Source organism: Protopterus annectens, chromosome 14.part0 (assembly GCF_019279795.1).
Source record: "Protopterus annectens isolate FY-2018-M chromosome 14.part0, PAN1.0, whole genome shotgun sequence".
Lineage (NCBI taxonomy): Eukaryota > Metazoa > Chordata > Ceratodontiformes > Protopteridae > Protopterus > Protopterus annectens.
In genome coordinates, this window is record NC_056748.1 from 510,074,984 (window position 1) to 510,101,341 (window position 26,358).

General features: G+C 38.8%; 1 protein-coding gene across 1 annotated transcript in view; it reads left to right on the forward strand.

Annotated features, from left to right (window-relative positions):
* The window catches only part of LOC122788694 (prominin-1-A-like), an 899,670-nt gene that overhangs the window by 838,634 nt on the left and 34,678 nt on the right, over positions 1 to 26,358 (forward strand). Inside the window, exon 17 of the mRNA XM_044055589.1 lies at positions 33 to 104. Within this exon, the coding sequence (XP_043911524.1) occupies positions 33 to 104 (72 nt within the window). The remainder of the gene's footprint in view (positions 1 to 32; positions 105 to 26,358) is intronic.

Consider the following 26,358-nt stretch of genomic DNA (forward strand, 5'->3'; position numbering starts at 1 on the left):
GACTAACATTCACTTATATTTATGCTTTGCAGACCATGAAAAACTTCACCAAAACTGATCTACTGTTACTAGCTGATAAACTACAAAGCCTGTCAATCAATCAGGTAAGTGTGGTGTGCTGTAACCCACATCTGAGATGAAATACAGGTACCTGGGCTACATACAGCAGACACTGGAGAAATCTGTAGGCATGAAAGGTTAGCATCTGTAAACCATGCATATACTACCAATTTAATGATGGTGGGTAGCACATTATACAATGACTGGCCAGTAATATTCAAAAAGGAGCACACTGATTGGTCAGCCCAACCAGTGTGCCCGTTGTAAATCTGAGAATATACCAATGGAAAAAGGTCCTGCCACTCAGACTTTTCCATAAGTATATCCCATAAAAATGTTGCTTTTCTTTCTTTTTTTAAATAAATTTACAAAACTGAAGACCTCAAATGAATGAGGGAGATGGCACAGACAAAAATAAACGGATAATCAGGTACGTTCTGCAAAACTAAAAAAATGTATCATTATCCTTTTATTTTTGTCTCTCCCAAACATTAAAAGTCTCCCAGTTTCTTTTCTCTTAATAAATAAATAAAATAAAAAAGCAATGGAGATCTTAATTTCTCCATTGCTTCCTTTACACAGCACTGATGTACTGCATAAGTGTGGGATTGTAAGTCCCATACGCATGCGTACATCAGGAAAGCCCCAGGATACTGGAGAAAACATGGAGCCATTATAGAAAGACATTATTTTAGAAAAGTAAGAATTTTTTTTTGTAAAATAATGTCATTGTGTAATAGCAATAACTGACTCCGTGGTGTGGTGTATTGAAGATTTGCCCACGGTTGGCTTTATTTAATCACTCAGGCTTCACCTTCATGATTAAACCACACCAGCCATGGGATAAATCTTCAATATACAAAGAATGAATAAAACCAATGGAATCCAAAGTATGAATAAAGTCAGTGGAATCCAAAAAATGCATAAAACCAATGGAATCCAAAGAATGAATAAAACCAATGGAATCCGAAGAATTAATAAAACCAATGGAATGGAAAGAATGTATAAAACCAATGGAATCTTCAATATACCATACTGACATCATCAGTTATTTCTATATGAGAATCTATAGCTTCAGTATAGTAAAGACTCAGGGTGAGTCTAGGTATAGCAGTGCTCATATTCACTGGTATATGGGCAAATTACAGACTACTTTGACACTGAAACTTTTAGGTAACTTACACTTTAACAAAGCTGTCCATGCCGTGCACAGTACAAATATCTGCCAATATTGAAAGAACAGATTTTCTTACCGTGGTTCCATCTCTGCCTCCTCCATGGCATTACCCTATTTAATATGTGGAGACACCCTCTTTAAAAAGAGAATCAGGTGAGCTCCAAAACTACTTATTTAAGTTCTGTGCAACAGGTGAGCATAATAAAAGAAATATTCAAATGCACTTGTCTATTCATTTCAATAATTTATCTAATTGACTTTAGGGTCTTTAAACTTCAGCCAACTTACATATATTTGCAAATGATTAAGTATCCCCACCTCCATAGCCAGATAGTCTGCCCAAGCCACACAGATGTTTTATAAATCACAGTATATGCTGACTCTCCCAATATGACTTTTGTTTCATGTCCGTACTGTATTTAGTTCTTTTGGTTTAGAGGGACAAATCCATGTGTTTGACCCAAGCAGCTTGAGTTTGATTAAAGGCTTGCACACCTACTTGAACTGGAATGGATGGTAGAGAAATGAGGTGGCACTGCTTGACCATCACTTTTCCAGGAGGCATTGTGGTATACTGAGTCAGAGCTACTTCACAAGACCCATTGATTCAGCATGTATGTGAGCAAAGTAAGAGACATCACCACTTAGGTGGGGGACATTTCTGTTACAGTACCATTATACTACCTGTGAGTAATATAGCCTATCATGTCAGCAAGAGGCAGATCTTAACAAGAAAAATGCACCATATGCCACATTATGGCTTCTGCTTATCCTGCCCATTTCCTTTCAGATGTGTGGTGGAAAAAATAACAGGGAATCTACTGATAGAGAGGTGTAGGACTCTTACAGAAGGAAGCTCCCTATCCAGTCAAAACATGGAAATTTCAAGAACAACAGTACTGATTTGCCCATAGTTATGAGTGGAGCAAAAATGTATTGTTAACACAGATGATTATGAGTGGGTCTCTGATCATAACCGGCTTATTATGTGTTCAAGACAAGGATGCCAATATATTCACCTTGAAAGTAAAGTTGGAGAGGTAGATCTTGGTATCCATGTCGATAATACATAATAAAGGGTTATGACTGGAGACCAGATCATAAGTCTTTACAATGTATGGAGCTTTATATGCTTCACGTACTACTAGTTAAAAAAAATTGCTAAGGGTTTTGCCTGCTTTCAAAGCTGTAAAGCACTTCCAAAGACAGTGTAATAGATTCTGTTATATTAGAAAAACTCAAGGGCACATTACCAACACAGACAGCAGGCAGAAACAAATCTGTTATATCTATTGTATAAGACCTGGTCTCAAGTTTAACTGATTTGTCTTTTTCGAGATATTGCAATGTAATCATTGCACTCACTCCATGCTCTACAAATCTGTTGTGTATGATATGGAATAGCCACACCAGTCCAAGCATTACGTAGTTTATCTGACATCAAAGCACCAGTATTTAAAAATCAGTAATAGTCAATAATCTACATCTTTGCAGAGTGCAACCTATTAACATTGTCAACGTTACAGTGATCATTGATGTATATCTAGAAAGTAATATGGGTGTACATAGTATTTGGTAGGAAATGCAGTTGCTCTTCACTGTCTTTAACCTACATGAAGCTACATTCTTGGGAAAAGAACATTAACAAGTGCCTTCAAACTGCTTTTTTTCTTGTTTGTTTGCTACCCAAGTAAACTCTGGTCAGAAAATTTGCCTTTTTTCCAAGACATCCCATAGCAGGGTTCATCTTATGTGACTTCAGTCACACAGTATTTCTTGGGAGAGGTCACCCACCATAAAGAAGCCCCAGTCCTTTAAAGTGCTGAGCTGATCACTTACAATGTAATCAGTTTCTTTTCATTAATCTACACTGTTCATTAGACAACAAAACATCTTCTGAAGCACTTTGATGGATAGATATGCTTAGTCTGATGATCATCACTTCACTAAATGTGTAATGTTTGTGCACATATAAGTATAGTCTGAAAACAATGTATTCCAAAATTAAACATTTCCTACTTTCATAGCATCCATGTCTCTATATCATGCAAAGAAAAAATACCGTTATTATTACAAATCATCCATTGTATAACAACGATGAAGCACTCATGATTTGTACATTATTTTATAATATTATGACTCCTGGGAGGTTAAAACACTCAAGTTTCATGTTATGATTTGGCTTTAAACATTAATAATCTTACTTAAAATACAACCACAACCAAACGCTGAAAAAAAAGAAACATCTTGAACTTTTCTGCATTACTAATTCCCTTGCATCACTGTAAATGATGATTACTGTTTTCTAGCTTGTTATACCCCAAAATGGAGTTATAGGTCCTACCATGCTATATGATTGTCTTTTGCAGACAATGCCTCTGCCTCTATGATATCATTTTACAGGGACAGAGAAAGGTGTGTGATGATGTGATCATTTACCATGATCCTCTAACTTCATTGGCTTACACTGATAATAATGTCATTTCCTAATGTTTTGAATGTCAACATCAGTCTGCCTTTTTCACTTATTTTGATTCCTTTGATTTTTATTAATACCAATCTCTCACTAAGGAACAATTGAATGTTAGGCTTGCAAGAGCAGCTGACTTAGTTGCTTCAATTTAAGATATGTAGTTACAAATCACATTGTCTTGCTAATGTGCAAAACATTTGAAATCTGTGATTGATTATCAGGTTTTATTAAAGCCAATATGGCTTGTGTTGTTGATTGACCATACCTCTCAAATTCTTAGCCAAAGTATTGCTCTTATAAACTTAAAAAACGAGAGGCAGCAATATGGATAGTCTGTGAAATTCTGTACATTTCAGAGGTATGTATCTAACAGATTTATATTTATATTATATTATAGCTCAGAAGCTTAGCGTTTGTAAGCTTCTGAGTGGTGCCAAAGTCTGCTCTTCAATTTTTCCCTGAGATCTGCTAGTTCTCTCCTCTCTTGCACTTTTACTAGCTTATTAGTCTAGCAGTTTACCAGACTTCTTGTAGCAATTATTGTAACACATAAAAGTGCTACCTGCACTAAATGTTCTACAAGGAAACCGCTCCAGTACTTGTTATTAATGCCAACCCCTCCAGGCATGTCTAAAGGTCAGTTCCCTGTGCTTTCTCCTCTTAACCTGGTGAACCTGGGCATCCTGAGGCAATGAAGCAACTCCCTTATATACACTGACAACCATCTCCTCTTACCTCCAAACACCCAGACTTTTGAGAGATGCACTTGTATATCCAAATTGGAAGCCATGCACTCTCCAGCCAAGACTGGAGTAGCTGGTCAAGAGGAGAAGGTCAACACTTGCACTACACCACATGGAACATATAGCCCTCCAGAACACACACCAGCACTGCCTTCACATAAAAACACAAACCACACACCCACCTTTGCAGAGGCTCTCAATAAAAATCTACCCAACAGCAGAGACCTCCAAGGCATAAACGCACTCGACTACCACAACACAGCACTAACCACGAGACACAAAACTCTTCTAAACAGTGTGCCACTCAACCAAAGCCCCTAAGGCAAAACAGCATGCCCAACATACTAGTCACAGTTGTCTCGATAGTGAGGCACACTGATGTCCCACTCACTAGGTTGAATAAGGAGAAAGTAACAGTCAACTGCCTATCAGATGCCAGGATCCAACACATAACACATGCACTTAAGTCCCTCAACAATAGGTACAAATATGACTCTGTCATTGTACATGTGGGTGTGAATGACCTGAGATGTACCGCCCTGGACTACATGAAAAGAGACATGGAGAAGCTCTTGGATTATGTAGCCCAGGTGGGTATGACACTAATCCTGAGCAGCATCCTACTATCACCCAGAATGATACCACAATACAAGCAGAAAATGATTGATTTCAACAATTGGCTAAGTTTCTGTGTCATTCTAAGGGGATCCAGTATCTGTCTGCCTGGATTTACATGATTGACAGACCTCAATGCTTTGCCAGAGATGGCCTGCATCTGTCACTCCTGGGCTTCCAGATACTGGCCAAGGCTCTTGCGACCCCTATAGTGCCTTTTTTAGGTGGTGTTCCAAAGACCAAATTACCACCATAACCGCTACAAACAGATGCAATCTGAGGGTCATGCTGCTCAACGCTAGGAGTCTAAATCTCAGAATGCACTCACTCAAAGCACTCCTTAAAATGGAGGACATCGACATTTGTGCTGTAACAGAGACTTGGTTCAAGGCAGCAGAAAGCACCCCTGCACTACCAGGCTATAACTCATTCCACACCTTTCGGTCCCAGAACATGGACCGAAGCTCCAAAGGCAGTGGTGTTTCCATATTCATAAAGGATGCATACCCCTCCAGACTGGTAGCCCAACATAACACATCAGAGATACTTCAGGTGGAGCTAACATTGGGTAAGACAGCGATTCAAGTTGTAGCCTGCTATAGGTCCCCAACCATGTCCCAAGACTCACAACCCATGTTCCTAAGCACCCTGGAAAATATTAGGGTCCAACCTAGCACTCTCATACTGGGCGACTTCAACTACCCCTCCATTAACTGGGAAAGTTACTCCTGTACCAGTTCACTTGCCCAACGTTTCCTGGAATTCATTAATTCCAGTGCCCTGGACCAGCTCGTTCTTACCACCACTAGAGGTAGCAACATCCTTGACCTGGTCATTACTAACATGAGCGACCATTGCTCTACACCAATAGTCAACTCTTCCCTGGTTAGATCAAACCACAAACTAATCACCTTGGAATTCCACACCCTCCCAATCCCACCCCCCACAAAGTTTACCACCATGAAAAACTTCTCCAAAGCTAATCTTGAGCTCCTAAAAACAGAGGTGGCTAACTTCACAGCACCCATGCAAATGGAGAATAGTTGCATGACCGCTGAATCATGAACCTATGCACTATACAAATACATTCACAAATGCATGGATCTTGCCATACCCAGTAGAACCAAGACAGTCTCCTCCAAAAAAAGGAAGCCAATCTGATTGTCCCCTGCCATAAACAAGCTCTTCAACAGAAGGAGGAAACTGAAGCGGAATAAGGTGAAGTCCCACGACTGGAAAGACTCCCTTATCAGCCTCAACAAAAAGTTGAGATCCCTCATTAAATCCTCTAAAGCTAGTATGAAAGCAGAATTGCAGCATATAGTAAAGGCAACCAGAAGGCCTTCTATAGTTATGAAAAGAATCTCCACAGCAATGCCCAGATTTGCTCTGAGTTACTGCACAGTGCTACCTCCTATACCGAGCCAACATATATTGCCAATATACTGGCCAACAGATTCAGTGGCAACTTTACCCCTCTCCCCCCCTTAAAGGACCAATCACAATACCAGTAGATTGCCAGGCACCCAGTATTACTGCTGTTCAGGTTAACACAGCACTGTCCAAGGCCACAAATACAGCTTCTATGGGACCTGACAATATCACTGGCTGTGTTCTACATGAACTACAGAGTGAACTGGCACCTCACCTGTGTGCCCTGTTCAATCATGGCCTCACCTCAGACTTTGTCCCTACCAAATAGTGCACTGCTACAGTCATCCCTCTCCACAAAGGAGAAGTGACTACAGACCCTGAGCACTATCTCCCCATTAGCCTGACAAGTCTGATATGCAAAGCTATGGAATGCATCATCATGTACCTAATAAACAAGGATATAGGGAATCTCCAAACTCTGGATCCCACACAGTTTGATTTTGTGAAGGGTAGATCATGCTTGCTCAACCTGGTCGACTTCTTTGAGTCAGTCACCAGAACTGTGGATGAAGCAAAGTGGTTCATACAGCCTACCTTGATCTGGCCAAGGCCTTTGATATAATTCCTCACTCAGGAATCGTAGAAAAACTCACTAAGCTAGGCATGGCACCCCTATATCACTAGTTGAGTTGCAAACTGGCTCACAGACAGAACCCACAGTGAGAAAGTAGCTGACTCCAAGTCAGACTGCAGACCAGTCACAAGTGGAGTCACACAGGGTTCGGTCCAGAGTCCTCTCCTGTTTGGTATCTACTTCTCTGAAGTCCAGGCCAAAACAAAGCGACTCTGGCTGACAAAGTCCGCAGACAATTGCAAGTTGGGAGCTATTATTAACTCCCCAAGTGATGTTGACATCCTACAGAAAGGCCTCACTGAGACCAGTGACTTGTCAGAACCATGGCCTTAAGCTGAATACCAAAAAATGTGTTGTCATCCCCTTTGGGAAAAACCCAGTTCCCATGAATTACCACATTGATGGTAGTCCACTGAACACAGACAACGTTATAAGAGATCTGGGAGCACAGGTTGACAGCAACCTCTCTTTTAACCACCACATTGCCACTGTGGTCAGAAAGTCTTTCTACGTGGCACATCTCATTACTTAAGGTTTTGCATCCAGAAGAAAGAGGTCATTGTCTCCCTCTACTCTTCCCTCATTAGGCCAATCATCAAGTACTTCACTAGACACCTGCAACAACTGGAAAGGCTACAAAAGTACCTCAGAAAGAGGATCCTAGGCCTTAAACACTTGTCCTATATGGACAGACTCAAAAAATCCAGCTTTTCTCTGTCTGATATCGTCTATTAAGAGGCGATCTCTGCTTGACTTACAAAGCCTTGTCTGACCCAGCCATGTTAGAAATGTTACACCTAAAGAAATCCCAACTCCTCCACACCACATGCTCCAGAGACCTCATCACCACCAATAGAATATGCTGGATGGACAGGTTCATAACCCAGAGACTGCCCATGCTATAGAATAGACTTCCCATGCATGTCAAACAGAGCACCTCACTGGCCCTCTTCAAGAGAAATCTTGATGAGTGGATAGGAAACAGAAAATTCTCCCCGGGGATCACTCCAGTGGCTCTACTCAACAGAGGCACTGGCAACTCTAAGGTCGGATGGCATGATGCCAGGGTAATCCTATGAGTTAGGCTTGTAAAGGCTCCAGGGCCATTAACCTAGTACACACCGATGAACCTAGAATTAACATCTTAGCCCTGGGATTCAGTAAAGTTACCTCCAATGTGTTAAGTTATCAGAAGGTCCAGATAAACAAGACTCCCAAGTTCATTACTAAAGATTTTAATCCAACCATTCAAAGCAACAGCAGAACAGAAACATCAGTCCAACAGGAACAGGAACATCCAGTCTTATCACATTCACGAACTATATCTCCTGCCTTCTGCCTTCCTCTGTCTCCACCTAGTGGCACAAGAACAGAACACAACACAATGGTAAGCCCTCTTTACCTATGACAGTAATCATTTTGGATGCAGAGACAGGTCTGCCACAGTGTTTACCCTGAAGAAATGCAGCACCATGGTAGTCTGTCTATATGGCGTAGCACAAATGTAATAAAGCATTTTGGAGAAGAAGCATATGTGTTCTACCCCGGAAATGGCTGCAGTAAGTACTTTATGCAGCTGAATGATTCATACCACTGCTTAGCTGTGTAAATCCGTACACCAGCTGCATTAATTAACATAACCAAAAGCATGCAGGCTCTGTTTCAAAGAAAACAGTTCCTGAAGATTTCTCCCACTTTAAACTGTATTAATCACCTTTATTTCTTGTGTTTTCACAACAGTATGTGGTGAATATGTTGCCATGAATAATATATATATATATATATATATATATATATATATATATATATATATATATATACACATATATACACATAGATAGATAGATCGATAGATAGATATTGGAGCCTAACAATTCATCAACATGCGTAAACTTCAAAATGTAAATCATTGACCTAAAAAGTTTGAAACAAAAAAAACACTGATCCACGAAGATAAAAAAACCTAAACCAATGTCTTACCAGTGGACAAGACCCTCTACACCCCTATGTGGAGGGCTGCACCACCCATATCCCCTACTAATTATATATACCAACTCCTAGATCGCACTACAGTGGGGTAAGGGCAAATTCCCTAATTGCTACTGTATACCATTCTTAGTGTGAGAAAGCCAGTACTGTTCAACAAGCTGATTTCTAAAAGCTCTCTACTGGCTTTCCCACCCTTTGAAGAAAGACAGCTTTGACATAAAATAATGCACCCATCTCTCTCTGTGTGTATATATATATATATATATATATATATATATATATATATATATATATATATATATAAATCATGACAAAAAGGGAAACGGCCTGGAAATATTGGCATAAAAAATATAACTCAGAATGCCTTTCAGCAATTTGGACAACTTAGAAACCTTGCATAACTCATGTCAAGCAGTATAAGCAAAGGTTCCATGGCAGCCTACAAGTCAAATGTAAAAACAACCCAAAACTCTTTTGGTCATCACTAAATAAACTACTCCACCCTGTCAAGACCCCCTCTCCCTCTCCAAAACCAGACAATACAACAGACTCTATCCCCACACATTTTCATTCCTACTTCATATAATCAGTATTCTGCCTTTTAGACACTAATGTATCTATCCCCCTCTCTCTACCCCTGTCCAATCAAAACCTACCACAGCTTTTCAGTTTTAGTCCAGTACCCTTGATAATTGAACTAAAAACTACTTCAATAACTGTAGTCCAACTACCCTCAGACTACCTAAAATAGCTGCAATAGTCATAGCCTTCCCTGTATCCATATTAAAAAGTACATCCCATCATTGTGAAAAAAATCCTACATCATACCACTGCACAAAGGCCGCACATCTACAGAGTTTAATAACTACAGACCAATAGTGATTCTTTCCCCGTCTCCAAAATATTAGAGAAATGTATCCATATGCAACTGATGCAATACCTAACCTCAAATAGCCTGCTGTCAGAAACACAACATGGCTTTAAGCCCCAGTACAGCACCACTACTGCTCTACTACATTTTACCAATATAATAAGCCAACATAGAAAACAATGGTTTGCTTATGTCCACATGTTCTTAGACTTGTCAAAGGCATTTGTTACTGTCTCGCTCGCACCAGCAACTGCTCATTTGACTCTCCTTAATAGAACTTTCACAATACTCCTTGTTGTGGTTGCTTAGTTACCTACCTGGAAGGCAACAAGCCATTAAATGACAACAAACCTAGTCATCCTTTCAACCAGTTACTACAGGTGTCCCTCGGGGCTCTTTCCTGGGTCATCTCCTATTTAATATATTTATTAATGACCTCCACACCTCTACTCACCATGCTAGTATAGTTCATTGTACAGATGACTTAACATTAATATGTGCAGCCTCAACAATAAATAAGCACCAACACATGACCCAAAATCTTTCTCCTCTGTAGAAACATGGCTCAAAGAATCAAACCTCCTACCCAGCCCCCAAAAAATGTTACTGCTTTTTACTTCAAAAAGTTGCCAAAATCAAAAGCAATTTTTTTTTACTATAATGTCAGCAAATAATACTGTCGTTGAAACTGTAACCCATAGTAAACTTCTAAGTGTTATAATAGATGGCAATCAGAAATATGACCAGCGTATACTGCACATCATTAAATCGGGTCTATAGTAGATCAGCAAAACGGCATTACAGCGAATGACGTTTTGCCGACACATTTAGACCGAAATCCCACAACAGCAAAACCCCAGGTCACCTATTTTTTTCCCATGGAAAAAAATCCGTAGACCAACAAAACACAACACACCACTTAATACATTGCAAAGTAGTGGGCTTCACTTCCCACACCCCCAAATGTGGGGGATTGTACCTATCACACACCCAGCTAACTAAATATACCAACTCCGAGATTGCAATATAGTGGGGTAAATGGCAATGTCACGGCTCATGCCAAACGATTTTTTCCCCATGGAAAAAAATCACTGACCTGAGCCTTTGCTGATGTGGGATTTCAGTCTATATGTGTCTGCAAAATGGCATTCACTGTAATGCTGTTTCACTGTACTAATATAGACCCATTAAATCTACACATCAGAAACTAGGTTCCCTTTATAAGATCAGTGGATCGCTTATAGATACTACAAGAAAAACTCGAGACACCACCTTCTTATTGCCAACTCTCTTATATGCCGCTCCTATACTAGCAAACTTAAACAATACTCAAACTAAGAAACTTTCCTCCTGCTGCAAAAAATAGCTAAAATTGCCACCAATCTTTCTCATAGGACCCATCATTGTCATAGCTTAAAACAATTAAACTAGCTTTAACTACACAACTTCCTAACATATTCACAGCTAACTATAGCACACAAACTTATACATCATCGAGAAAAATGCCCTGTAGTACATAACTTATTAATAACCTACTGTCCAGTATGGCACCTCCGCCCTAGTAACAAATTTTTATTACTTAGAAATAAGTCAAATAATGTTGTAGGAGACTCTCTATTCCCAATACATTGCTAAACCCCGGAATAGTATCCCACCACTAATAAAACTCTCTGACAAACTCAGTAATTTTAAACCACTGCTTAAACAACATCTTAACCAATCTTGGCCCTGCACATGCTCATCACAAGGTTGAGACTTTGTATACTCTTCAAATACTCTCCTTAAACAGAATGCACTCAATCTCTCACTGAAATGGCAAAACAATTTTAATACATAACTGCTGCCTGTACAATCTACTACATTACATGTCGGCTTTCTCTTTAGTAACTTCCACCTCTGTAAAATCTTAGAATGTATAAATGTAACTACTGTTTGTGTATAAATGTAAATAGAAATATTACTAGTGTGTGTAACTGGAACTTAGTATAATGCAATGTAAGCAAATGGACATTTTTTCCCCGGGCCTCTACTGAAAATCGGTACTACCCAGTCAGACTTTCCTGGTAAACGGACAAATAAATAATAAATAAACATATATATATATATATATATATATATATATATATATATATATATATATATATATCAGTATCTGGAGACCATAAAGGTGAATTTGTAAAATAGCGTAAGTGCATAATCATGAATTTGAATATCTTGAATTTGTGGTTATGGCTTTACGCTACGTTACGTGCGGTGTTTTGTGTGGATGGTGTCTGGTGTAGTGTGTGGACTTAGGTGTGATTTAAGGTAAGTGAGTGTTTTGTAAGGGTTTTGGGTGGGAGTTTGGATGTATGTGAGTGTGTTTGTAAGTTGTACGTGTGGGTTAGGGTAGGCAGGTGAAAATATGTGTGTGTAAGTGTTGGATGTGTGTGTGTGGGTGTGTGTGTGTGTGTGTGTGCGTGTGTGCGTGTGTGTGTGTGTGTGTGTGTGTGTGTGTGTGTGTCTATACAATGCCTGAGTGTGAGTTTGCTGTCTTTTTCTGTTTGTATGATCTCAGAGTTAGTATATATAAGTAGGGGTGGTGTGGAGGGTTTGCCCCCTGCTTATATGTAGTGTAGGTGTGTTGATTTGTGTTATTGTGTTTGTGTATGTTTGTTGTTTGATTTGTTGTAGTGTGGGTAGGATGGTGTATGTGTTGTGTGGTGTATAGTGTGTTAATGTTCGTGATTTTGTGTTTTGCGGTTTTGGGATTTTGAGTGTTTGCCTTTATGGTTTCAAGATACTGAAATTCGAGATTTCAGTATTTCGAGATTATAAAGGGAAACTATAAATATATATGCATGTATATACACATATATATATATATATATATATATATATATATATATATATATATATATATATATATATATATATATATATATATATATATGGGTCTACTCACTTTAATCAAGTAGCCCATACAGTGACCTCCAAAACATTGACCACAAAAGGTCAGCAAACCGAACAGTGACACATTACCACACATGTGGTAAAATAGAACCTTTGCACATGCAGCAAGCAACATCTTGTTTTCCAGGGGGAGAAGCATCCCTATGGCCCCACACCCCCATCTAATTATATATACTAAATAATAAGTCCAAAATTGCACAATCTTTGGGAAAAGGAAATATTCCCTCACCAGGGATTGTCGATATTTCACACTTATTGACCATCTCATATGTCAACCTTTTGTGGTCAGTCAGTCAATTTCATAGGTCTCAGCTGTCCAGATTTTTGCAGAATGTTCAGAATTTTACCTCATACATCACAAGATGGGTTGTCAATTGGCTCACTGACAGAACCCACACTGTAAAAGTTGCAGACTCCAAATCTGACTTCAAACCAGTGACAAGTGAAGTGCCACAGGGTTCAGTCCTGGGATCTCTCCTGTTTGGTATCTACTTCTCTGAAGTACAAGCTAACACAGAAGGCTTTTGGGTAACAAAGTTTGCAGATGACTGCAAACTAGGAGCCATAGTTGAGTCCCCATATGATGTGGACATCCTACAGAAGAACCTCACTGAGACAGATGCCTGGTGTCAGAGCCATGACCTCAAGTTCAATGCCAAAAAGTGCATTGTCATCCCCTTTGGTAAAAACTCTGTACCCATGAACTACCACATAGGTGGCAGTCTACTTAATGCCAAAGGTGTAATAAGAGACCTGGGGACCCAGGTGGACAGTAGTCTCTCCTTTGATAATCACATCACCACAGTAGTCAGAAAATCTTTCTACGTGGCACACCTCATCACAAAAGGGTTCTCATCTAGGAAAAAAGAGGTCATTGTTCCCCTCTACTCGACACTCATTAGACCCATTATAAAGTACAAAGCCCCTTTTGGAATTTACCTCACAAGACATCTGCAACAGCTGGAAAGGCCACAGAAGTACCTCACAAAGAGAACTACTGGCCCTCAAACAGATGCCCTACACTGACTGTCTCAAAAAACTCCAGCTTTACTCTGTAGGATATCGCCTACTCTGAGGTGATCTCTGCCTAACATATAAAGATATGCCAAACCCAGAGCTGTTGAACATGCTACACCTAAAGAAATCCCAATCCCTCCAAGCTACACGCTCTAGGGTCCTAAACCTTGTCACCACAATAAACAGGACATGCTGGAGGGATAGATTCCTGTCCCAGAGACTTTGCATACTTTGCAGACGTTGTATCATATGTTCTTTGTCAGACAGCCTACGTTTCTTCGGAGATGCAGGCACACAACACAGAAGCTTCTGTTTAACATCCTCCAAATGGTTTTGCTCCAAACAAATGGCATGCAGCATATCTGTGATGTACAGTACCTTTTTACCCAATAGAGACCTCAGCCTATGGTGCCATCCTTCTACTGCATTCTGGCTCCCAGGGTAGCCCATAGTACATGTCTCAGCCTGATTCCAAAAAGGGACGTTGAATAGTGGAGGTTGTCTCTCTAACGTGGAACCCCTCATGCCATACCATCTTGGCCTCCCTAAAATAGTTATTTTTGAAGAACTCACATAGAGGAGTACCCCTTTCCCCCAACGCCTCCTCAATAGATGTGAAAGTGTCCATAATATGTTCCGTGTGTATGAAAGTGAGTGCAGGTATCTGCTTACATAACAGCGCAAATTGAGTATCTGTGCCATACACCTGTGTCAGGTTAAGCTTCTGGATCTGCCTCCAGATAATTTGGCACAGATGAAACCAACATCCCTTGGCTGTACTGTTAGGTAGATGCTTCATTATGCTGTTCACTGCTCCCTTCTCAAAGTCACTTAGTACCATCCCGGGCTGGAACTTGAGATGGAAGTCCCCACATAATGCCATCAGGGTTGCCCAGAACTGATCATAGCACTCCCCGCATTTGGACGGTAGGATGGCATACACTACAGGTACTACCTTGCTGTTGCTGGAACCATCCAAGCTGCAGTGAACAGAGTATACCTATTTATACTCCCTGGTGCTAATAGGAACTGTCCCATCAACAAGAATGTGCTCAGAACTGCAAAGCAGGCCTAGATTACCCTCTGTAGTGAGAAGCACAACATCATAGGTATGACTGCGGAGTGCACTGTGTTTAATGATGACGTGTCCCTGCTTCAATGGTATCATCTCCGGGCTTAAATCTTTCAGACTTGTTAAGTCTACTCTGGGATTCCTGCTGTTCCTACACCTTACCCTAAGCACACTCTACTTCAGCGCATCAGTATTACTCAAGGTGGTTACTACGTCAGTGGACGTGGTTGCCAGGACCTCTGACACAATCCTACATGGATCCTCCAGAGTCTGTTCAGCATGCCTTTTAATGGCTTCCCGTACCCTAGTCTGCTCTACCCTGACCACATCTGGTGCATGAAAATGGCCAATGCTTTTCAGTAGCCTCTCCTCACCAGTACACTTCTCCGTTATACAATGGCCCTTACACCTCTGCCTTGCCTTCTGAGTGCAACACCAGTAATTCTTCTCAGGGTTACTCTTTTCAAGGTAGTATTGATAACCATCAATACAAAGAATTGGGCAACCTTTCTGTGATTTCACTGTGCCATACAAAGAGCCAATAATGCCAGGATAACTTACGTTCGGTTGGTCTGTCATAGTACCCGAGAACACCTACAAATCAACAACAGTAACGTGATTACTAAGAATGAACGCTAATACTATGATATAATACAGGCCTTTATCACTTGTATATATCGCAAGTAACACGTACACAGCCCGTGACAAAGGGACTGCATTGGCAATGGAAGACATCTCCTAATGGACAAACATTATTACAATACACTTACTGACTTGTACCCTTTCCCACTACTGTCTACAGAGCTATACAGATAGCCACCTAAGCTGATACATGTTTTCTGCCAACAAAAGCCTACTGGTAATCACTACATAGAATACTATACAGCCATCATTTATGCCTCCACAGGTACACAACAGCATGCAGTATGCTTTTCTAATGTGCGCTTCACAACGTAAAAACAATCACTGTCAACTCTATCACTGCTTCATTCAACAAACGTTTCATAGGGAATACTGCTTACAGCTGACAGGAATCATCCTACTACTATGTAAGTAACCTTAAATATGAGTATACAGACAGCTGTCACAGCGCACACAGACTATATGCTCATGTATCTAGTGCCAATGTCAAACACAGACTACACTACAGAACAACTGATACAATTTAAAAAAAACATGTGCAGAGTTTATAAAACCATTACAGCAAGATGCTTTTCAATGTCAGTTAAACTTAATATATTACTCATTGTTAAATAAATTTGTTAGAATCGGACTGTAAAAATCATTGAGTTATTCAAAAACAATGTCAATCAATAACAAACAATAATGCAGGAAAACTCAGATATCTTATTCTCTAATGTACATTAGGAGGCAAAAAACCATACACAAAGTTGTATAGAATTTTGACTAGTTTATTCGTACAGTGTTTGCCATTTTATAGCATTTACAATCAGCTTTTGCCCACCTCACTGACGTGGTCAGTGACAGGGTCTTTACATCATAGTAACTTAGTAAAAAGTGCTGAATTTGTGTTTTTCAAAAGTCTTTTCCCATGAGAATATTACAGCCTTGCAAACACCTGGTCAGTCACGATGACCTCCTGAGGATGTAGCCAATTCAAGGTTCTCTGATTAGTTCGAATACAATAGATGTATGTCTTCCTTAATGCCTTTCTTTGTCTTCCTCGTTCCCAGCTGCGCACTATCAGAGATAGTGTGCACAAGGCTACTCTCCTGGTGGAGGCAGGAAAGAGGACACACATGCGAACAGATTTATTATTTTCTAACTTTGCAAAATAATCTTTACTTGAAAGACATGAGCCAGGCTGTGTGCAAGCTGCCAAGGTCAAATTTCTGATTACACTGCAGCTTGTGCTTCAAGCAATAATATGCAAGTTTATTTCTACTATTACAGAATTAAATGCATTACATAAACTTTGTTCTCTATTATGGATTTAAGTACATTTATTCCTAACTAAGGCACACATTTCTCTATATATTTGATCACACAACTTATATGTGTTTGAATGTTTAAATACACATCTTCCTAAGCAGCACACATTGTAAATATATTTTTCTAAGCAGCATGTATGTAAATATATTTTCTAAGCAGCATGTATAGATTTTTCTAACATTCTCCCTCCTGTTAATGCATTTTATTCTGTTTAAAACATAAACAATATTATTTCATTCCTCAGCCTTTCCCTTTCAAGGGCTTTTAGCTAAGTAAGTCATTGGTTTTATATTTCAGAAAAAGCATCATTTGAAATTAATCTTTTAATTTCAACACTTTGGTAAAAAGTTTTAGTAGCAGATATATCAACAAATTTTTGATTAATCTTTTCATGCAGGGAATTTCACAGTAAACACATGTTCCTATTAGGAGTATACCCACACAAATAGCAATTAAATGTTTAATAGGATGGAACCCCACCCCCCCCAAACAGATTCTGGAAAAAGTCCGTCAGTGGGTTTGGGCCTGGTTTAGTCATTGCTGATACTTGCTGAATTACCTCTAGGTGGTCATTGATTTCATGTTGGTTGTCTGGAATGTACGCACAGCATTCTTCTTCGTGTACCACCTCTTGCCGCTAGGGTGAAGTAAAGAGCCATTCGATTTTGTAGCACAACAGTTTTTATTGCATTCAGTTCATTAGTCACCAATTCTAGGGTGGAAAAAGTTGCATTGCTCATGACTTTTTGACAGCTTTCTCAGCTCCCAGATCGATTTGACTGCTCCATAGGCTGGTGGTATTCCTGCCCTGGATATAACACTGTTGCCCAAGTTCATATGAGTCAATTTACTTTTGTCTTTCACTGAATTATGGCCTTTTCAACCAGCTTCGATTTTACCAACTGGATTCACAGGTTTTTTTCACTGGACCTTCAGATTCTCGAGCTGTTTTCCTTACGTTTAAGTATTTTACCCAAAGGTAATTCTGCAGTATGTCTTATTGCTAAAACCAGATAACCCAAAAACAACTGCGGACCAATTCTCAGGTAACCATTTATATGCCTTTTTCCCACAAATAAAATCATTACTTTGGTACTGATACGTGTTATCCCTGCATGAAACATTTTTCTGTTCTTAATAGACAATTGCTTAGTTAAGACTGGATTGTCACATACTGCATTTAATGTAGTTTTCATTGAACTCAGATATGAATCATGGTTAGTATTACAAACAGTACCCCCACTTTTGACTTTAATGTAACATTTATAAGACATTGTTATATTACCATTACTCCAGCCCACCTGGAGGGTATTACTCTTGTAGAGACATACAACTCCTTTTTGTGTGAACAGGTAAAAATAAAGCAATTTTGTCCTGTGATCTCACAGTTTCTGTATAAAAAAACTTTCCAAAGTCTTATTTTATCCCCAGAGGGACAGAGGACGTTAAAGTCTATTATATTTTGTTGGTATAGCTGTACAAACTCAGCAATTTGAAATGTGCATAGTTTCTGTATACACTTGCTTCATGGCCAGGTGCGTGTTAAAATTTGGATGCCAGTCTATAAACAGTTCATCACGTCTTCTCACTTTCACTTGTGTGGTTGAGTGCAGGAAAAACCACAATAAGAGAAAAATTGTCACACTTATAGTTAACAAATACATAGTTAAAATAATTATGCAATAGTTCTTGGGTTGCTCTGCTTTTTGTCTTCTTTACTCTTGGCCATTTTGCCCTTGTGTATCAGTCACAAAGTTTTTATTCAGCTGAAAGTTCTTTTGTCTGAAAAAGAGTTAAACTGCAAAACAGATTTATTCATAACAGTTTCTTTATTTAATTAGCTAGTGAACTGTCAGCCTCCAGCCCTGCAGGCATGAGAGCTTTTACTGAGGCACATAATATGCCCTTCCAAATACTACTTTAAAGGGATTAAACCCTTCACATTTGTTACTGTTTTCATGCTCAGCAATGCTAGAGGTAAACAGCAAATCCAATTCTTCTGAGTCTTACTCATCAACTTTCTTAACTTGTTTTTAAAATCCCATTGTACCTCTCCACCAGTCCTGCTGACTGTGGGTGGTAAGCACAGTGATTCCTTAAGGAAAAGCTTCTACCCATTTTGAAAACATATCTATGATCACTAAACAGTATTTTTTCCTTCACATTTATTCAACTCTATGAAGTCCATACAAATAGTATGGAATGGATATGGTGGTGTAGGGAAACTCCCTTGCTTGTTTTAAATGCTCCTTGTGCATGGTGCTTGTTACAAGTATGACAAGCTGCACAAAATTTTATTGTATAATTTATGTATCCATATGTTTGGAATATTTTATTTACTAACTGTACCATCCCCTGTTGAGACATGGCTCTGCCCATGGCTCAACAAAGCTGCATTTCTAAATAAATTAGACGGTAATATTGTTTTTTCCTTTGGAAATGTACAGTCCATTTTTAAAATTGCACCTTGTTTTACCCAGTTTTGTTTTTCTGCTGTTGTAGTAAGCATTTGCATTGTTTTTAACATGTCTAAATTTAAAATTTCAAAGGGCTGTAATTTTTATTAAAAAATAAAGTTCCTGAGTCTGAGGCTGCTTGCTTTGCAGCTGCATCAGCTCGTGCATTACCTTTGAAATCTTATCCTGTTGTTTTGTATGAGCTACACATTTACAAATAGCTACTTTAGTAGGCAACTGAATAGATTCTAATAGCTCCAAAATAAATTGCATGATTAATAGGTTTTTCACTGGATGTAATCATCCCTCTATTTTCTTTATTATTGTGCAAACACATGCACTGTAGAAAAAGCATACTGATTATCAGTATATATGTTTACTTTTTGCCTTTTACTAAAATACATGCTTCTGTCAAAATTACCAGTTCTGCTGCTTGAGCATACAAGTTGTGTGGCAAAGTTTGTGCTTCTAAATTTTTAGTGTCTGTAACTACTGCATACCCCACCAGATTTTTTCCTGTAGGACCCCTTCTGCATGAGCCATTCACGTAATATGTCACCTCAGCATTATCCAAGGGCATATCTGTAAGATCTTGTCTAGGTAAAGCTAACTGTTTATATGAGGTTGACTCAGCAGTATGGTCATACATGAAAGATGTCTAGCAGGAGAAAGGTATGCAACTTTTCTTGTGGCAGAATTATTGCAACTGCATGAGGCATTCTCAATGTGAGAGGGTGGAATAACACCATTGAGGCTGAAGCCTGTACTGCCATTGCTGCTGAAACTACTGCTTGTACACAGTGAGGCAAAGATTGCACCACTGGGTCTAACTGTAATGAATAGTAAGCTATGGGGCATTGCTTATCCCCATGTTGTTGCTTTAATACTGATGTCATGTACCATTGCTTACAATCTATGGTCTAAAAAAACGTTTGTGATAACTTGGAAGTCTTAAAACTAATGAAGAAGCTATTAACTGCTTCAACCTGCAGAAAGCCATTTCTGCTTTTGTTTTCCATTGTGAAATAATTTGGTACCCAGTTCCAACAAAAATTAGTTGTACCTAAGAAAAGACATTATTTCTTTTTTAGTTGTTGGTTTGGGTGCTTGCAAAATTGCTGTTTTTTCCCTCTTTTCTCTTTTCCCACTATTTAGTATTTTACCTTTACTGAATATCACATATTCCAGGTATCTAACCTGTGTTTTTTTTTTCCCAAAGTTTGTAACTTACTCTTGTTTACTTTGTGTCCTTGTATTACTAAAAATTTTAACAATGCTACTGTATTCACCCTGCACTGCTGCTGGGTGCTGCTAGCAAGATGTCATTTACATAAAGTAAAATTTGACTACTTTCTGGTGGGGTAGACCCTGCCAGATTGCTAGCCATTTTTTGTGCAAATATTATTGGGCTCTCACAATATCCCTGTGGTAGTCGTGTATATGTATACCTTTTACCCTGAAATGTAAATGCAAACCAATATTGACTATCAGGATGTATAGGTATTGAAAAGAAAGCATTGCTTATATCTACCACAGTAAAATACTTTTGTTGTGGCTTTAAATCATTTAACAAGGTATGTGGGTCTGGCACCGTAGGTGCTTTAGGTATTACTGCATTATTCACAGCTTATAAATCTTGTACCATCTGCCATTCCCCGTTTGCTTTTTTTAACAGGAAATAGGGGTGTATCACATGGTGAATCAGGAGATTCTACCAGTACTCCTTTTGAGTAATGCTGCTTATTATAGGCTTAATTTTTACTTTTGCATTCTTTTCCAAAATGTATTGTTTTTTTCTGTGGTCTAAAAGCTGACTTTGGGGTAATTGTAACTGGTCCTGCTGCTTGAATAAGCCCTACATTTAACTTGCCTGTTGACCACAGAGTTGTTGGAATTTTACACAAGGCCTTTTCTTTTCTTTTAATAAAATGCTAATCAGCTGTCCTTACTAGATTGCAAGTGTACAGCTGTATGTGTCTGTGTCAACCAATTCAGTTTTGTTTTATATCCCTTGTCCTGACATTTTTAAATCAGTCTGTTTTCCCATTTTGTTACCTTTTTTCTAAGTCTGCCCATTTAACACTTTTGTTCTTTTGTCAAGCTGACATGTGGCAGTCTATTGGGCTTATACAATCTCATGAACTCCTGAGGTAATGAACAGCTTACTACACTGTTTCCCTCAGTATCCCAGCATAAAGTTTGTAATATTAATTTGTCAGCAGGATTTTTACTTATATTTCTTATTAGGTCCTGGTGTGCTACAGTAGTATGGAGTACAATGTAACAAGTGCTGCTGATCAGTGTCAAGGGAGGGTACCTTACTGATGGCTACGTTTATCAGTTCTTTGGTTACTGCCCCTGGACCAATCATAACTAGGTCCTGGCTGTACCAATAATAGGCTTCACCCTCTGATCACACCACAAGAGCATTCATTTGTCTTTGTGCTTCCATACCCTGCATGGTAGGAACTACTGCTATGCCAAATATCTGCACAAGGTCTTTTCCCAGTAAGTTTACTGGATATTTTTGCAGAAACTACAATTTTACTTTTTGAGTCATACCTGAAACAGGGTCAGTTATTGCTATATTATGGGAAAGTGGTTCCTGTATAGCTGTCCATTTGCTGCTTTTACTAATATATAATCAGGTGATTTAGAATGTTTTGGTAACTTGGAGGGTGTATCAAAGTCCGTGACGCTCCTGAGTCACACAGGAATTTGACCTTTCTTCCCTCCACCAGAAGTGTTACTTTTGGTTTTGTATTTGCTAGGTAGAGCTCCAGGCTCAACAATGCTAAATCTAAAATTGTATTTTCATTTTTATTCTTTACATCTGTTTGTACTTCCTCTATTCCCTCTACTACATTCACATTTTCTTTTTGTTTATTAACCTTTCCTGATGATTTTTGGTTATTATCACTATTATATAGTCAGTCCACATCTCCTTTATCTTCTGTTATTGCTTTCTTATTTTGTTTATAGTCCCTAGCTAGATGCCCTTTTTACCTGACTGTAATACAAATACTTCAGCTCCGTCTTCAGCAGTGAAGACTTGTGCCCTTTTTTTTCTTTTTACTATTAAAGTGTCTTTCAGTACGTCTAGCATACTCAAGTAAGGCTTGCAGCCTGCTTGTTCAGTGATTTATTTTAAGCATTTTAATAATCTAGCATAATATCCATCTACTGTCTCATTTCCCTGTTGTATGCATTAATGCAAGTCCAGTCTGCTCTAAGTTTTCATTTTTCAGAGATTCTGTCTGTTAGACCTTTCACTCTGTTGTCTAAAAATGTTTCAGAATTTTTAAGCTTCTGTTTTTTTTCTTTTTACAATTTGCTTCCTCAATCCACCTATGTGCTTGAGGTATGCCTAGTTGGTGCTGTTTTTCTTTTGCCTGACGCCCTGCATTAGATTAAGGCTTGTTTAAGGAGTTTAACTAGTGAAAGTTTATCTAGTTTACTATCAAATTTATAGTTGTTAACACATTTTGCAAAATATCTCACATTATTTGCTTACTGTAATTGCATATGCTTCACATTATCCGTTAGGGGCGGATCTCGTGATCTCTTAGTGCACTGATTTCCCATGTCTTAAAAAGACTGTTACGTAACCCTTCTCTTGTACCACGTGGTATCTTATTTCCCCATATCCACAGTAGTGTCTAGAATGACTGTTTACTTTGCTTTGTTATTCCCTGATCTATGACTCAAGATACAATACTTGACTCTCTCTCCCTGCTATCACAAACCTTAGCAATAGCACAGTGTAACCTGGTCCCTGATCTAAAACAAAGACAAAGAGGGAAATTCTTCTTACCTGAGCCTCCTGCTCTTATTGTTTCTCCTTGGGGCCCAGTCTTCCGCTTTTCAGCCACAGATCAGAAAGTGGACAGCCTCTTTACACACAACAATTCAGTCGGAGGTCTTTTCACTTTAAGAAGAACCATTCTTTTCGCAGCTTCTCCTCGCAGATTTATTAGCACTTATGCACTCTGTGACCTGCAGCTTACCAAGGGAATTCCGGCACGATTAGGACCAAAATGTTAAATAAATTTGTTAGAATCGGACTGTAAAAATCATTGAGTTATTCAAAACAATGTCAATCAATAACAAACAATAATGCAGGAAAACTCAGATATCTTATTCTCTAATGTACATTAGGAGGCAAAACCATACACAAAGTTGTATAGAATTTTGACTAGTTTATTAGACAGTGTTTGCCATTTTATAGCATTTACAATCAGCTTTTGCCCACCTCACTGGCGTGGTCAGTGACAGGGTCTTTACATCATAGTAACTTAGTAAAAGTGCTGAATTTGTGTTTTCAAAAGTCTTTTTCCCATCAGAATATTACAGCCTTGCAAACACCTGGTCAGTCACGATGACCTCCTGAGGATGTAGCCAATTCAAGGTTCTCTGATTAGTTCGAATACAATAGATGTATGTCTTCCTTAATGCCTTTCTTTGTCTTCCTCGTTCCCAGCTGCACTATCAGAGATAGTGTGCACAAGGCTACTCTCCTGGTGGAGGCAGGAAAGAGGACACACATGCGAACAGATTTATTATTTTCTAACTTTGCAAAATAATCTTTACTTGAAAGACATGAGCCAGGCTGTGTGCAAGCTGCCAAGGTCAAATTTCTGATTACACTGCAGCTTGTGCTTCAAGCAATAATATGCAAGTTTATTTCTACTATTACAGAATTAAATGCATTACATAAACTTTGTTCTCTATTATGGATTTAAGTACATTTATTCCTAACTAAGGCACACATTTCTCTATATATTTGATCACACAACTTATATGTGTTTGAATGTTTAAATACACATCTTCCTAAGCAGCACACATTGTAAATATATTTTTCTAAGCAGCATGTATGTAAATATATTTTTCTAAGCAGCATGTATAGATTTTTCTAACACTCATTGTAGCTGTCACTGTACAATGCACAATTAATACTTACATCAATATGCATTAGCATAATACTGTTCATAATGAGCTTTAATAACAGTATATGTTATAACTTCAGCGAATTTACTGTCATTGACAGACATTCAAACAACCTACTCACATCTCTGTTTTACTCACCCTTCCACACTCCTAAATTACTCTCCTTAGGCCTCCAGGTTATCCATACGCTGTAAGGCAATAAATCCACCTGTTGCACAATAAACACAATTTGATGACAGTCTTCATGACTGTTAGTTCTTTAATTGCATCGTCTAGTAGTCCCACCCTATATCTCTGTTTTATTTAGTGCGACAAGCAGATCTTCATCGCATACGAGTTTTCGTCATCAGAGGTTGTCGCATTAATTTGTGCGCCATTCAGTAGTTTGAAATTAGGTCCTCTGCGAACTAATGGATTAATTATTTTGTAAATGCAGTTATATGGCTTTTCGACATTATGTATGACGATCGGATGGATGGCAGGTATGTGAACGGCGGTATTATGTAGTAAACTATATATATATATATATATATATATATATATATATATATATAGAGATAGATAGATAGATAGATTTAGACACATATCATTTATTATCAAAAGTTTGAAAATCTTCTTGTCGAGTTATTACGTACCCAAACTGTATGAGCAAAACAGACATCCAGTGAGTCTTCACACCGTAGAATGTGGTAATGTCGATTTCAACATTACTGATATTACCCAACTTACCTTCATGTCTGGAGATCTCCTACACACATTTTGCAGCCTCCCTGCACCCCCACACACCCTGCAAATTATATATTCCAACTCCGAAATCACACTACATTCAGGAAAAGGGTAAGTTTCCCAGTCCCCAATGTAGTGCAATCCACAGTAAATATTGACTCTCAAAACTCTGAATACAAGCTGCATTTCCACGTTCCAGAGTTGACTGTAAGTTAACTTTCAAACTTTTTATAGTAAACCTGTATATATATATATATATATATATATATATATATATATATATATATATATATATAGGTTACCTTCATTTGCCTGACAGCTCATTTGGCTGAAACTCATTTCCCTGACAAGTAGTACTTGCAGTGCACTGTAAGGCAGATAAAAGGGATATGTCCTTTTCCCCCATTGTAGTGCAACCCTGGAGTTATTATATATAGTTGGGGGGTGGGGACACAGGCCCTCACACTGGGGGTGTGGGGTGGAGCCCCCAACCTAGTTTGGTTTTACTGAACAATATAAAACAAAAAGCAGAGAATTTAAATCAAACTCGGTTGAGAGCTCAGCCCCCCCCACACACACACACACCCCAGTGTTGGGGGCTGTGCCCCCCCACACCTTCCTAACTATATAAACTAACTCCAAGGTCGCACTACAGTGGGGAAAAGGACATATCCCTTTTATCTGCCTTACAGTCCACTGCAAGTACTACTTGTCAGGGAAATGAGTTTCAGTCAAATGAACGTAACCCACATGCACACACACACGCACACACACAAACATGGGCACACACTGAAGCTTATCTACAAGGTGTTCTAAACCCCTGTATAGAAAATGTGTTTTAATATTTTCCATCAGTCCTAGGATCTGTTAAGAAAATCTTCAGTATGTAGAGGTTAGTATCTTGCGACCTGAGCACACAGACCATCTTCATATGAAAGAGTCCTCTTACGTGAAGGTGACTGTGTTTTTTTTTACTTGTGGTAAAACACCATAGCAAAGTAAGTAACTAAGATTATCCTAATCATTTCACTTGTGCAGTGCATTTCACCAGTATCCTTACAGCTTAATAGTATTCAGGCATCTAAGCATCTGGGATAGCCTGTGGTCATTAACCTGTACATTAAGAACTAATTTAAACTCATCACTTTTCTACTGATGTGACACTGGTATGGAAGCAAAAATCTGGAGTCTAGAATTTGAAATCCCTTACCTCAAGCCATGTTAGGATCAGCACATTAGAACAACATTCCAAGCATTCTTTTTTTTCAAACATTCTTTGATGACTCACAAGAACAAAAC